Source organism: Lissotriton vulgaris, chromosome 4_1, assembly GCF_964263255.1.
Source record: "Lissotriton vulgaris chromosome 4_1, aLisVul1.2, whole genome shotgun sequence".
Classification (NCBI taxonomy): domain Eukaryota; kingdom Metazoa; phylum Chordata; class Amphibia; order Caudata; family Salamandridae; genus Lissotriton; species Lissotriton vulgaris.
In genome coordinates this window covers 2,045,050,604-2,045,065,471 of record NC_141691.1, presented here as the reverse complement: position 1 = coordinate 2,045,065,471, position 14,868 = coordinate 2,045,050,604, and the positions used below count along the sequence as shown (strand labels likewise).

General features: G+C 48.8%; 1 protein-coding gene across 1 annotated transcript in view; it reads left to right on the top strand.

Annotated features, from left to right (window-relative positions):
• Nucleotides 1-14,868, top strand: part of NUGGC (nuclear GTPase, germinal center associated) — a 1,233,257-nt gene that overhangs the window by 132,600 nt on the left and 1,085,789 nt on the right. Inside the window, exon 5 of the mRNA XM_086966431.1 lies at nucleotides 10,083-10,157. Coding sequence (XP_086822557.1) covers nucleotides 10,083-10,157 — 75 coding nt within the window. The remainder of the gene's footprint in view (nucleotides 1-10,082; nucleotides 10,158-14,868) is intronic.

The window sequence follows — 14,868 nt, the reverse complement described above, 5'->3', positions numbered from 1 at the left end:
TCGTCCGCATATAGGGACAGCTTCTCCTGGGCCGCATCTGCGTTTGTCAACCTGAAACCACTGATTACTGAGTTCTGTCGGACCCTGGCCGCCATGATTTCAATGGTGAGTGTGAAGAGAAGGGGCGACAGAGGGCACCCCTGCCGGGTCCCTCTCTGGATCTGGAGTTCTCGGGAGAGACTCCCGTTCACTCTTACCCTGGCTCGTGGAGCAGTGTAAAGGAGACGAACCCAGGCTTGGAATTTGTGACCCCTGCCAGAAACGGCCAGTGAACCGCATCAAAGGCCTTTTCCGCATCAAGGGAGAGGAACCAGTGCGGCGCATCTCTATCCCCTACCACTTGAAGCCAGTTGTGTGTTCGTCTGAGATTGAATTTTGTGGCTCTGTCAGGGAGGAAGCCGGCTTGGTCTAGGTGTATCAGATCCGGTATCACCGTCCGTAACCGGAGTGCCAGGACAGTCGCAAGGAGCTTCACCTCGGTGTTCAGGAGGGATATGGGTCTGTATGATGAGCAGTCCTCCCTCGGTTTACCCTCTTTATAGATGGGGACGATTATCGCCGCAGAGAGGTCAGCAGGGAGCTTCTCGTCCTGGTAGGAACCTAAGAAGAGGTTTCTCAAGTGTGGAGCCAGGATGTCCGTCGTACACTTAAAGAATTCTGCCGGGAAACCATTGGGTCCCGGGGCCTTTCCAAGCCTCAGTTTGCCTATCGCCAAAGAAACCTCATCTGTCCTAATGTCAGCGTCAAGGGCCTTAACTGATTCCGGGTCTAGGGATGGGACTAATCTGGCTCATATATCGGAGAGCATCACCCCTCGAACCGAAGTCCCTAGCTCTATAAAAACTCTTGTAGTGGGCCGCAAAGGCCTCAGCGATGTGTGTGTGTGTGTGTGTGTGTGTCTTGGCAGGCAAGGCCCCCGTCTATGTCCCTAACCTGTTCCACCCACCGCGCTGCCCGCTCCTTCCTACTGAGCCATGCTAAGAGTCTGCTTGATTTGTCCCCCACGCCATACAGACGGTGAAGGATGGCCAGGTTCTGTGTCTTAGCCTCATCTGTCACTAGGTCCCTGTACAGTCGTTGTGCGTCTACCAGTTTTCTCAGGGCAATAGGGGATTTGGTACACAGGTGTTCTCTCTCCAGGTCCACTATGGTCCGCTCGGCCTCCGCCACTATTCCCTGAAGTTTTCTCTTCTCTTCTCAGGTTCTACTCATTATCCTATCTCTCATGACCGGTTTCAGGGCTTCCCAGAGGGTTACTCCTGAGTCCACCGTTCCCTCGTTGTCAGCTAGATAGACTCGCACATCTGTCGGCACCCCCTTCAGGATCGCCGGGTTTTTGAGTTCCCAAGCGTCCAATCGCCAGGTAGCCCCTGTTGCTCCGCGTCTGTGACCTATTTTGATCAATAAAGGTGAGTGGTCCGAGATTCCCCTCGCCCTGTAATCTGCGGACGAGTCCGTAGTTAAGTCTTGTCTGGACATTAAGATATAGTCTAGTCTTGAGAATACCTTATGGGGGGCCGAATAAAAGGAGTAAGTTAGTTGCCCCGGGTGCAGCCACCTCCAAACATCAGTGAGACTCACACACCCAGCAAGCTAGGTGTCATGCTTCACAAGGAATTTTATTAGGGGGTCAGCCACGCTAATAAAATTCCTTGTGGACTGACCAACCCTTTTTTATCATCACCACCTTCTCACGACTACACTCTTTTTGCCCTCTCACACGCATGCACCATATGGCAGGAACAAAAGATCTCCGCTAAAGAGCCCCTTCGCAGGTGCCCGTCGGACATTGCAGCGCCAGTCCAACGAGGAGCAGGACCCATATGATGAAGCATGACACCTAGCTTGCTGGGTGTGTGAGGGTTCTAGTTCCCAAGAGGGGTTTCCCCCACCTCCTTTTCCCCTCTTGGTTTCCCTATACACTATCACACACATCCATCTCAGCCTTTCGGGGAACTTTGTGCCTAATTTTGCTTAATTATTGTCCTGGACATGCACACTGGACCCTTATAATACTAAAAATTGTCCAAACCACAAGTTCCTTCCCTTGATTAAACATCCTACATATTACCCTTCGGTTGTAATTGCCTGGTGGCGACAAAGCAAAACTTAGTCATCCACTAATGAAAGCGAACGCCCCCAGCATGGCACAGTGACACCTCTGTCTTTGAAATCTAATAGTGGTGCTACTGACTAAAGTACTTCACAACCCATATAACAAGTTTGAGACAGCATGGAATTCAAAGTTGACAGATGTTTCGCCAGAGCCCCAGCCCACCACCACAAACCCACACAACCTTAGGGCTGAAAGTTCTGATTCTTTTTGCGTATTAAGCCCTTAATTGCTGAGGCTTGTTCCCTCTGCTGCAGAGCGTTTTTTATGTGTGGGGCAGTTTGCACTTAATACTTCATAACTTTTTTTTCCACAAAAGTATCCAGACCAAATCTGCGCCCCTCGTATTGGAGATTCTAAAGGTATCAAGGAACCGAGAAAACAGACAAAATATAGGAAATTGTTTCTGGGAGAAAATGGTTAAAAACAAGTGTTGTGCAAAAAAGTATTTTTCCTTCCTAAAAATGTCAAAAGCAAAAGTTTTGCTGTACTAAGATTAGCTTCTTCTCAGCATTCCGCAAAAGACAGAGCATTATTATTATTTTGTCAACCCAAAGTTTTTGCATTTTTCTAAGTGGTAGTCGATTTATTTTCTATTTGTTGTGCTTTTTCCGTTCTTAACAGTTTGTGGTATAAGCAGGTCTAAATATCCCTGTGGTATAAGCAGGTCTAAATATCCCTGGGTGTACTGGGAAAGCAGACACATTTGGAATTCAGCAAGGCGTAATTTGTGAGATCATTCATGGTTTTCTGAAAATAAACTAATCATTGAAATCAGAAATATAATAAAAACAAGTAGGAGAAAATAGAAATAAGTGACAACCTTTTCATCTGTGGTTTTTAAGGATGATGACAGATTAGTAAGATAATATACTGTTAAGTCTGTCAGACTTTGCTGTTTGCAGGGCTATATAGTCTTTATTGGCTGTCCAAAAACACCTAATACCCATTGCCACAACTGAGCTGCAGCTTATAATGATCAATGTGTACTGGCCATACCTTAATACATGTGGTAAAATTTAATGAATGAAAAATTGGTATGGAGCATTTTTTTTTTTTTTACTGATACCTTGACATTCGTCGGGTGTTATTAGTAGGAAAACGTCATGGGATCCACAAAAGTCACACCGTCCTGTATTCCTGGATCTCTAGGTTCCATAAATGGCCATTCTGCCTCTCCTTAGGGCAGAAATACTGCCTGGGTCCGGGTCGAAAGGGGTGGGAAGTAGAGGACTTATGTCAAGCTAATCCAGCATCAAACCCCATTCCTTGTGTCACTTTTTTCCTTGGTAGTATGATGGAATTTCAGCCCACCTGGAAAGCATATTGGGGTGTTTACCAGCTTTATGCTTGGCCCAGGCGGTCAGAAAGCCCATCAGGAGGACGTCTGGAGAAACAGGATGGGGTGTGGGGTTTGCCCATCCTACCACTGCACTGCATCCCCCACTCATGAGCACTAGGTTTTTCTGTGACCTTTCGTAACAACCCCCCTTCCTCCAACCAGCCCATACAGCCAAAACTACACCCACAAAAAAACCCAAATTACCCCTCACTTGCAGTGAGCATGGAGATGCTTTAGGCCCGAAGTGTGCAGAAGGACTTTTGGGGCATTTTAGGGGTGGTGGGTGGGGGGGGGCGGCATTCAGGCCTTAACCCATCATTTCTTTTTGATTTAAGTATAATCCTTGCCTCTAGTGGGTTTAGCCCCAATTTGCCCCATGTGGGGCAGAAAGACTGTTTGAGCCATTAGGGATGGGAATTCATCCTGGTGTGTATGTCCCTGGATTCTAGTAGGCTTTCTCTCCTCCCACCCAGTTGGGGGTAAGCCTCATATAGGTCGTCCAGGAGGACAGAAAGACTGTTGGGGTCTTTGAAGTGGGGGTATGGCTCGATGCCTAGGCGGGCGGCCCTACCACATTCTTTTTTTTCTTTTTCTCTTTAAAGCATAATTCCTGGCTCTAAAGTACTTGTGGGTGCAGGGGAGAAAAGGCAGCTGGGCCCTCCCTGGTTTTTGTGGGCTTTCTAGTTGATTACTTCTGTCATCCTATGTAATACAGATTGTGACCACTATGCATCGGTCCAAACGACCCTTATGGTGATTGGTTGTAAGTCAACCTTAGACCAGCTATCCTAGTAGCGTGGATACGAGCAGTCTTCGGGCTAAACTCTAGAGGGCGTGTTAAGCCAGCTGTTATACCATCACATACCCCTTGAACACCAAGTGAAAGGACACCACACAAGTGTTATGAAAATAAACAGTGTATTTATTCGAATCACAACAGCCCTGGACTCTTTATGAGGACAGGGTACTAAGCACAGAACAAAACTCTTAGGAAAATACTTCAAGTGCACAATTAATACGAGTGCCCGAGGGCACGGAAAGTTCTAGTGGTCTCGGGCGGACCCGATAAGGCAAGTCGGAAGCGAGGGACTCGGGACCCTTAAGTAAGGAGGCTATGCGGGCACCGAAATGCCGGAGTTACCTAGCCACAAGGGCTGCGGCTGCACAAGTCTTACAGGTGTTGGGGGTCTTCGCTGACGAGCCAGGAGCCGGAAGGAAGGAGTTGCTGGCCGGCGACCAGTGGAGAATAGTTCGTAGAGATCCAAGCCTGGATCAGAGATCGATGATACCTGAAAGCAGAGGGGACCAAGTTCGTACTACTAGCCAGTAGTCAGAGGGTACCAGGAGGGCACCGGATGGCCGTCACCTCGACTAGGTGAGTGGGCGACGCTAGGCTCTGCAGTCTCTCGGACCAGGAGGCGTTGTCGGCGACCAGGATGGAGGTGCGAGCTGTCCCACGAAGGTTGATGCTGTCGGCGTCGATGGGCCCAGGATTGGGGCAACAAGCCTTGGCAGATTTCAGGGCCACGTGGTGGGCCTAAAATGGCGTCTTGAGTGGACCAGGAGGGTCCGGGGTGCTCCTCTCGTAAAAAGGAGCAAAAGGCTAGTCTGGAGCAACCAGACCAGCAACGTTGGTTGTCGTTCGTCGTCAAAGGGTCACAAGCCAGCGGCTAGTGATCGGACAACGTGCTGAACAGCAAAGCAGAAGGGCCCCACGCCCCACGTATAAGCAGGTCTAAATATCCCTGGGTGTACTGGGAAAGCAGACACATTTGGAATTCAGCAAGGCGTAATTTGTGAGATCATTCATGGTTTTCTGAAAATAAACTAATCATTGAAATCAGAAATATAATAAAAACAAGTAGGAGAAAATAGAAATAAGTGACAACCTTTTCATCTGTGGTTTTTAAGGATGATGACAGATTAGTAAGATAATATACTGTTAAGTCTGTCAGACTTTGCTGTTTGCAGGGCTATATAGTCTTTATTGGCTGTCCAAAAACACCTAATACCCATTGCCACAACTGAGCTGCAGCTTATAATGATCAATGTGTACTGGCCATACCTTAATACATGTGGTAAAATTTAATGAATGAAAAATTGGTATGGAGCATTTTTTTTTTTTTTACTGATACCTTGACATTCGTCGGGTGTTATTAGTAGGAAAACGTCATGGGATCCACAAAAGTCACACCGTCCTGTATTCCTGGATCTCTAGGTTCCATAAATGGCCATTCTGCCTCTCCTTAGGGCAGAAATACTGCCTGGGTCCGGGTCGAAAGGGGTGGGAAGTAGAGGACTTATGTCAAGCTAATCCAGCATCAAACCCCATTCCTTGTGTCACTTTTTTCCTTGGTAGTATGATGGAATTTCAGCCCACCTGGAAAGCATATTGGGGTGTTTACCAGCTTTATGCTTGGCCCAGGCGGTCAGAAAGCCCATCAGGAGAACGTCTGGAGAAACAGGATGGGGTGTGGGGTTTGCCCATCCTACCACTGCACTGCATCCCCCACTCATGAGCACTAGGTTTTTCTGTGACCTTTCGTAACAACCCCCCTTCCTCCAACCAGCCCATACAGCCAAAACTACACCCACAAAAAAACCCAAATTACCCCTCACTTGCAGTGAGCATGGAGATGCTTTAGGCCCGAAGTGTGCAGAAGGACTTTTGGGGCATTTTAGGGGTGGTGGGTGGGGGGGCGGCATTCAGGCCTTAACCCATCATTTCTTTTTGATTTAAGTATAATCCTTGCCTCTAGTGGGTTTAGCCCCAATTTGCCCCATGTGGGGCAGAAAGACTGTTTGAGCCATTAGGGATGGGAATTCATCCTGGTGTGTATGTCCCTGGATTCTAGTAGGCTTTCTCTCCTCCCACCCAGTTGGGGGTAAGCCTCATATAGGTCGTCCAGGAGGACAGAAAGACTGTTGGGGTCTTTGAAGTGGGGGTATGGCTCGATGCCTAGGCGGGCGGCCCTACCACATTCTTTTTTTTCTTTTTCTCTTTAAAGCATAATTCCTGGCTCTAAAGTACTTGTGGGTGCAGGGGAGAAAAGGCAGCTGGGCCCTCCCTGGTTTTTGTGGGCTTTCTAGTTGATTACTTCTGTCATCCTATGTAATACAGATTGTGACCACTATGCATCGGTCCAAACGACCCTTATGGTGATTGGTTGTAAGTCAACCTTAGACCAGCTATCCTAGTAGCGTGGATACGAGCAGTCTTCGGGCTAAACTCTAGAGGGCGTGTTAAGCCAGCTGTTATACCATCACATACCCCTTGAACACCAAGTGAAAGGACACCACACAAGTGTTATGAAAATAAACAGTGTATTTATTCGAATCACAACAGCCCTGGACTCTTTATGAGGACAGGGTACTAAGCACAGAACAAAACTCTTAGGAAAATACTTCAAGTGCACAATTAATACGAGTGCCCGAGGGCACGGAAAGTTCTAGTGGTCTCGGGCGGACCCGATAAGGCAAGTCGGAAGCGAGGGACTCGGGACCCTTAAGTAAGGAGGCTATGCGGGCACCGAAATGCCGGAGTTACCTAGCCACAAGGGCTGCGGCTGCACAAGTCTTACAGGTGTTGGGGGTCTTCGCTGACGAGCCAGGAGCCGGAAGGAAGGAGTTGCTGGCCGGCGACCAGTGGAGAATAGTTCGTAGAGATCCAAGCCTGGATCAGAGATCGATGATACCTGAAAGCAGAGGGGACCAAGTTCGTACTACTAGCCAGTAGTCAGAGGGTACCAGGAGGGCACCGGATGGCCGTCACCTCGACTAGGTGAGTGGGCGACGCTAGGCTCTGCAGTCTCTCGGACCAGGAGGCGTTGTCGGCGACCAGGATGGAGGTGCGAGCTGTCCCACGAAGGTTGATGCTGTCGGCGTCGATGGGCCCAGGATTGGGGCAACAAGCCTTGGCAGATTTCAGGGCCACGTGGTGGGCCTAAAATGGCGTCTTGAGTGGACCAGGAGGGTCCGGGGTGCTCCACTCGTAAAAAGGAGCAAAAGGCTAGTCTGGAGCAACCAGACCAGCAACGTTGGTTGTCGTTCGTCGTCAAAGGGTCACAAGCCAGCGGCTAGTGATCGGACAACGTGCTGAACAGCAAAGCAGAAGGGCCCCACGCAGATCGTGGAGATACTGAGAGGCTGCGCTTCGGTGCTGGAGCTGCTCAGGGTCGGGGCTTCTCGGACCCCAGAGCACTCACCAGAGGATTCCTTCGGTGATCGTGCTGGTTTAAGAAGGCGTGCAGGTTTTGATGATGGCCGGTCCCTCGAGGTCTCGTCGCACCCACAGATCTCAGCTGAGCTGACGATGTGGGTAGAGGTCAGAGGTGCCAGGGAAGCCGGTTCTCGTCGAGCTGGGTCGTCGGATTCCTGAGGAAGGACTTGCAGCAAACCGCAGAGTTCTTAGATGGTGCCTGCGGACGCAGGGTGACTACTCCTTAGCCACAAGGGAGAAATCTTGAGAAGAGTCTTGAATGTCCTTTCGTAGAAAGTAGTTCTTGATTCAAAGATGATCTAAGTTGGAAGGGTCCCCGCTCCGGCCTTTATTCTAAAGAAAGGGGTGGGTACATGACTAGGTCCTGCCCTAGGGGTGGGACCAGGAAGGGGGGGTAGTTACACCCCTCTCCCCTGCCGGACTTTCCCCAGGTCAGGGGCTGCGCGACCCTGGAACTGGTTCTAACCGGCAGATGCGTAGTGAGCACCGGGGTGCCACTCCGCAGTCACCTTCCTGTAAAGCCCTGCCTACCCAGGATACACAAAACCCTGTCTGGGATGGCGCGAACACCGCCCCGGACAGGAAACCCTTTGTCCAAGCTCTCCTCACTGGAAGGACTCCCAGCAGCAGGAGGTCAGACTCGTGTCTGTGGTGGCAGCGTCCATTTTGTGGAGCTGAGGCTTCAGTTAACTTTAACCGGGGTTCACAGTTACGTACATGTCGTGTCCCTCTAGAAGGACGGAATGCCAACCTCGTCGCCAGCATTGGTGAGGGGGCAGCATCCCGATTCGTATGACACCTTACTCGAAATGTCTGGATAACGCGATACCGAAGTTACCGATATGGTGCGCGCTATCATGGAACAGCCATTGGGTCTTGGTTCCGCAAGCTGCAACCGGGCTCTGCTCGTGCCAGAGCCCAATTCACACGATTCCACGCACTCTGCCTTCAGGATTGTCAAGGCCTTCCATAGGAGTGGCTGATAGGAACTCGGGTGTCCATTTGAGGGTTAGATATAGGGATACTATACCTACAGCAACGGGCGAGTACGCCACGTTGCCCCAGCTGTCGTGCAGCCAGTTGTGTCAGATTTAGATGGCCATCCAGGGGTGGCATAATACATGCTTCAGCCCCTGGTAGGCCCTGGGTACACCGATGCCCTGAGTTACAGGGTCTGATAAGGTGGCCCAGTTCCAATTGGAAATGTACCTAAGGTACATGGAATCCATTTTAGAGAGAGAGCAGTAGGCCTGGGGTCCTGATTGGCAGGGCCCCAGGTCAACTAAGTCGGAAAACCAGCAAAACACCAGGCAAAAAAGTCGGGGGTAACCATAGTCCGGTATCTACCTTCCTACACAGATGAAATACTCTTTAATAACTCTAATAAACCAATGTTGATAATCTGTGTTTTTCCTCAAAAACCTAATAAAAAAGAGATATATTTATTAAAAGGTCCACTGCTGGAGAACCTGTGCTAATTGCCAGGCCATGTGAGTCCCTCCTGGACTTAATGGCATTGTGCTTCTTACTAGTGCTTCCAGCACAACTGCACTTGAGATTACTCCAAAGGAGTCCTAGCCGTAGCTGTCTAAAACAACTAAGTTACCTTCCTTCGGATCCCATTTAAACTTTGAGCAGGTGGACTTTTCCTTCCCGCTTTCTGAAATGGAAAACGTGGTTCCCTTTGTGGCCTCCAGTGGCTACACAACTGATGCCTCATTGTAAGACTTGGTTGCCCCTCTGGGCAGCCTGAAGATAAACACCACTTGAAAACTAATTTCATGTTAACTTTGTGAAGTTGGGGGTTGTTTAGTTGACAATGAATGCATCCCTGCCTCGAAATCAAAGTGAATGGGTCCTGTTCCTAATGAACATCCAGGCTACTGTGTCTAGAAGCACGTTGGTTTTGAATTGCTATGCATGGAGGTGACAAGTCTTTACTTTAGTTAAGAGGAATTTGGCTGGCAGTAGCTCAGCTGTCATGGATACAACATACTGGCAGTTCGCCTGATCGGGCTCAGAGCTCCTCTAACAAACTACATTGAGTCATCAACTGTCCCTATTCTGCAGCTGTGGATCTCCTTAGTTGCATTAATGGGACAGTGTAATTTTTCTGTCCGATAAAGATTTTCAGGATACCTAATGGGTGTACAGTTGTGCAGTGCTGATAAATATAATAAAGATTCATATGATTAAGCACTGAATTGAGCTAACTTTTCCTTAGCCATATGTTAGTTTTGTAACTCATTTTAAGTTATCTGTAGATTAAGGTTTATGCTTTCTATCTATTGTTGAAATTATAATTAATGACAAAGTAAACCAATCAGGCATCCTTCAAAAAACAACTTGCATAACTCAAGAAACAAAGTGCTTAGTGTAACAGTGACTACTTTAATTTACTTTTGCAGTTTGAACGCTGTTTGTGCCATGGAGAGCATGCTTTGATACTTCCTGCATCACATTCCTCTACAGGGATGCCAACGGTAAGTAAAGTATGTCTTGCTCTGAGGGTTAATACATTGTCACTTAGCAGTCAGTGTTTACTGTGCAGTATGCTATTTGGATACTTTTGTTTACCACAGCTGTCCACTAACAACTAATACTATTGTATTGCGATTGGCAAACCAATTTACTCGCTAAAGGTGTTTAACTTTTTCTAAGCTGGTGGGTATAGTTTCTAGGTGTTTTATAGTATATTGTAGGGGCTAGAAACTCAGAAACAATGTAAAACAGTAGATAAATATTCATCAGAAAAGTATACCTGTAATCTTCATTGACGTCATACTTCATGCTTTTGACAGAAGCATCCTATCGAATGACATGGTATTTCTTACTCTAGCCTCAAGAGACATAACATATTACTGATAACAGAGGGTTATAGTCTGAGAAAATTCTTGGACACTTCTATATACTGACCTGGCATAGTAACGTAGATGATACCAAGAAATAATCCAGGTTTACGTGTGTGTTGTGTGGATAAGAGTTACATGTGAACCCTGGATCAGGGCTTTTTAACGTTGCCCAAACATCAACCAGGCCATGTAAATCCATTATCTGATAGAGAATTCTACCTGCTGATCCCTTAACTTCGAATTTCCCAGGCGTCAGACTGGATCTGGAAACATTTTATGTGAGCAGTAGTATCCCTGCGTGCCGTCGGGTAGCTCTGTCTGGCTCCACGGGACGTCGCCGGTTGTGATGTCATGGTCGCCTATAGGCGTCACCCAGGTGGGCGCTGTCAGTTATTTTCTTTCTGCGCCAGTTAGTGCTGATCCGAAGAAGTTACCCCACTATCTCTTTTTGACAGGCTTTAAAAAAAATGTTGTCGAGAGGTTGTTTTCAAATGTGTCCAGGGATGACTTCCTGACAGTTAAGTTTCAAGCAGTATGGCGTCTGTCACCGCTCCATGTCGGTAACCAACCCCCCATCTTGAATGTTTGTAGTGTCTCGAACGAGACCACGGCTCAACATTGTGCTCTGACGGCCATGGCTCCGAAGGCCATGTGGAAGCAATCCATGAAGCTCCTTGAGGCCCGGTAGTCGATATCCAGCGGGACTCCTCGGAGATCACGTTCAAGGAAGAGAAAGCCGTGGGACCACTGCAGGAGCCCCAATTCGTCGCACTTGAGGTCCTCGGGACACTTGGGGAAGAGGCATAAGAAGTCCAAACGCACTTCGACTTCAACTTGCATGTCGTCGGTCTACGAGAAGGGTGGGGAGCATCGACGCTCTAGGCAGGGTTTCACAGAATCCCCCCGTTTCTGGGAGCCAGCGCGAATCCTTCTCAAATAAAAGAATTCCATGAGGCCGTGCTCTGCATATCTGATCTGGCCAACCCCTTCGGTTCGCCTTTGGGCCCCGCAGGGATGGGAGAGGCCCCACCAGGATTTGGTATCACTCCGGGCTCGGCATTGATGGGTTCTCATAGATACGATTCCAGGTTGGCACTGGTTGTGCCAACATGACCTTCCCTTGTGCTGGCCTCGAAGACGAGGCTCCAGCGCCAGCCCCAGCTCCATTCTGATACCTGATGACTCTGAGTTGGATCAATGTCAGTCACGTAGACTCTGGTGCCAACAGAGCTCAAACATTCTACATCGTTTCTTGTTCATTTTGAAGAGGCCTTTTCAGGCTTGAGAGAAGAATGTGAGGGGTCTCTGGACCCTTCAGAAAAACGGTTTGGCACTCCTGTTGAGGAACTGGACTGTTATGAGGATTTTGGGAGGCTGTTGGACTGGAGACCTCACCAGATACTGGTATGCTGTCTCCACTTGAGATGAGAAGGATGCAGCAAAGTTTACCTTTAGGTGGGGCTTAGATATGACTGACTCGCTGTGTAGAGCTGTTTTGCCGATGGTGGCCTTATGGCGGAATGCCTGGTTGTAAAAACATCAGGCTTCCAGGCTAGCCTCCTGTTATGCCCTTTGATGGAACTCATCCCTTTGGGGAGAAGGCAGACTCTGGATTGGAGCACTTCAAGGCATTTTGAGCTTGGGCCTCTTGGTTACAATCTTGTGACCAGTTTACCTTTCGCCTCTTTTGTGGCAATAGAAGGGTTATCAACTGCGTCAGCCATACCTCAGCCACCGTCTTGCACAGACTCCCCAAGTTGTGTGAGGACGTGCATGCTGAACATTTTGACCTCATATGAATGGTAGACAGAAGTTGTCTGCCACCAAGCCCCCAGTAGCTGCAGCCTCCAAGTATTCCTAGTTTTGTCCTGCAAGACCATGCCGCTCCAGTTGGAGGGAGAATTCAATATCATCTACTGCATTGGAGGTCCATAACATCGACAAATGGGTCTTGCAGATTATTCAGGATGGCTATTCTATCCCCTTTCTTTCTTTTCTTCTTCTACTGCCAACTCAAGAACTGCTGGTGGAGGATCATCTGTTATTTTTCCAAGAGGAAGTTGCAGCTTTCCTGGCCAAAGGAGCTATAGAAAAGGTTCTGATTTCAGAAGTAGGCAGTGGTTGTTACTCCTGCTACTTTCTGATACCGAAAAAGAACAAAGGTCTATGCCCTTTTCTTGACCTCTGGACTGTCAATCTCTTCCTCAAACAGGAGAAATTTAAGATGCTCACGTTGGCTCAGGTCGTGTCTGCCCTAGATCAGGGAGACTGGCTAGTAGCGTTGACTTGCGGGATGCGTATTTTCACATCCCCATCCTGCTTGCCCACTGACGTTACTTGTGGTTCAAGGTAGGCCACTGTGCTCCCCTTTGTCCTTACCAGTGCCCCTCTGTTCTTCACCAAGGTAATGGCAGGGGTTGCAGCTCATCTGCGCAGGTTAGGGCTATCAGTCTTCCCCTTCTCGACCACTGGCTGTTGAAGGCGCCTTCGCCCCAGGCTGCTGTCTCCCACCTTTAGACTACAGAGGACCTCCGGCATTTGTTGGGGTTCTCTATAAATTTGCTGGTCACACCTGACTCCTTCTCTGATGCTCCCTTTCATCTGAACTGTTCTGGACCCAGTGCAGTTTCGGGCTTATCCTCCGGAACAGCGAGTCCAGGATATTCAGGTTATGATAACGATGTTTCAACCTCTATACTGGATTTAGGTGAGAATTACTCTGAAACTGCTGGCACTTTCTAGTAGGTGCAGCATCAGGGGAATTTCTCCGACATGGTTCATATCTCGGAGGGAACTGCAAAAGTCATGCAGTGGTGGTTGATGAACCACGATTAGGTCAGAGGCAGACCTCTCCCTCTTCCCCAACCAGCTCTCACATTAGTGACAGATGCGTCACTCCTGGAATGCGGCGGCCATCTGGGAGAGATGGAGATCATGGGACACTGGTCTCCGGTGGAGTCGGGGCTCCACGTTATGTTGTTGGAGCTTAAAGCGATCCGGCTAGCATTGAAAGCATTTCTTCTCCCTGTCAAGGGGAGGTTGGTGCAAGCGTTCCTTGGACAACACGTCTTCCGTGCAGTACTGCAGCAAGAAGACCCTACGCCTTAGGACATGGCTGGAACATGGGCATGACCCTTGTGGTTCAATACCTGTCCGGTTACCTGAACGCCACGGTAGACTAACTCAGCCATTGGTGCCTAGCGGATCACAAATGGTGTCTCCTTGGTTAGATCTGCTTATCCTCCGAAGAGCACACGCAATGTCAGCAGTTTTGTGCTGGAGTTTCCAAGGCGGCTATCGCTTGGCAACAGCTTTCCGCCCATACCACTTCTGCCCAGAGTCCTCAAAACGATCGAGAACGATTGGGCCCAAGTCATTCTTGTGACTCCGGACTGGGGCATGGCGAGCCTGGTATCCAGAGCTTCTTCAAATGAATCGATCCAATCAGCCTTCCTCTTCTGTCGCTGCAGCAGTGGAGGGTCCTCTACCCGAACCTATCTACTCTCCACCTCCTTGTGTGGAGATTGAGCTGCGACATTTGATGGCTTTCGACCTTCCTCCCGCAGTATTTAATATAATCTTGCTCTGCTTTGGGCACTCTCAGGTTATCTTTCTGCTCTGTCCGCTTTTTAGTGGCTGCCTTACCAGCCCTCCATATTCATATCCCCTATTGTGAATAGGTTTCTAAAAGAGCTTGGACATATGCTTCCACCTATGCCCTAAATCATGCCACAGTGAGATCTCAATCTGGTTCTGACCTATCTCATGTGTGCTCTCTTTGAGCCTTTACACAATTGTCCCCTCTGGCTGCTTACCATCAAGACAGCCTTTCTAGTGACGCTAACATCTGCCCAGATTTGATTTGATTTGATTTAGGATTTATAAAGTGCCTGAATCACCCCCAAGGGGTCTCTCCGCGCTAGCGAACTCGCTTATTCGGCCAAGAAAGAGCAATAGAACTGCAGGTGATCAGAGCACTCCCGCCAATGGATTGGTAATTGGTCCCAGAACGTAGGGGCTAAGTGAAAAAAAGCTTTCCCGCCTAGCCGAGATTTTTAGCAGTGTGGTACTACAAGTAGAGATTTGGTCCCTGAACGTAGTGTCCTGGGAGGCTGGTATTATTTGAATTTCTCTGCCAAATAACTGGGGCCTTTGCCATTTAGTGATTTATGCACATTGCAGCAGATGTTAAAACTGATCTGCTTCCACACTGGCAGCCAATGCAGTCTCTGCAAAAGGGGAAGGGAGGGAGCGTTCGAGACCAGTCGGCCAGCGGTGCTTTGGACCACTTGCAGTTTGTTCAGAGATGCTTCACTGTTTAGTGAGAGGTTAAGAATGGAGC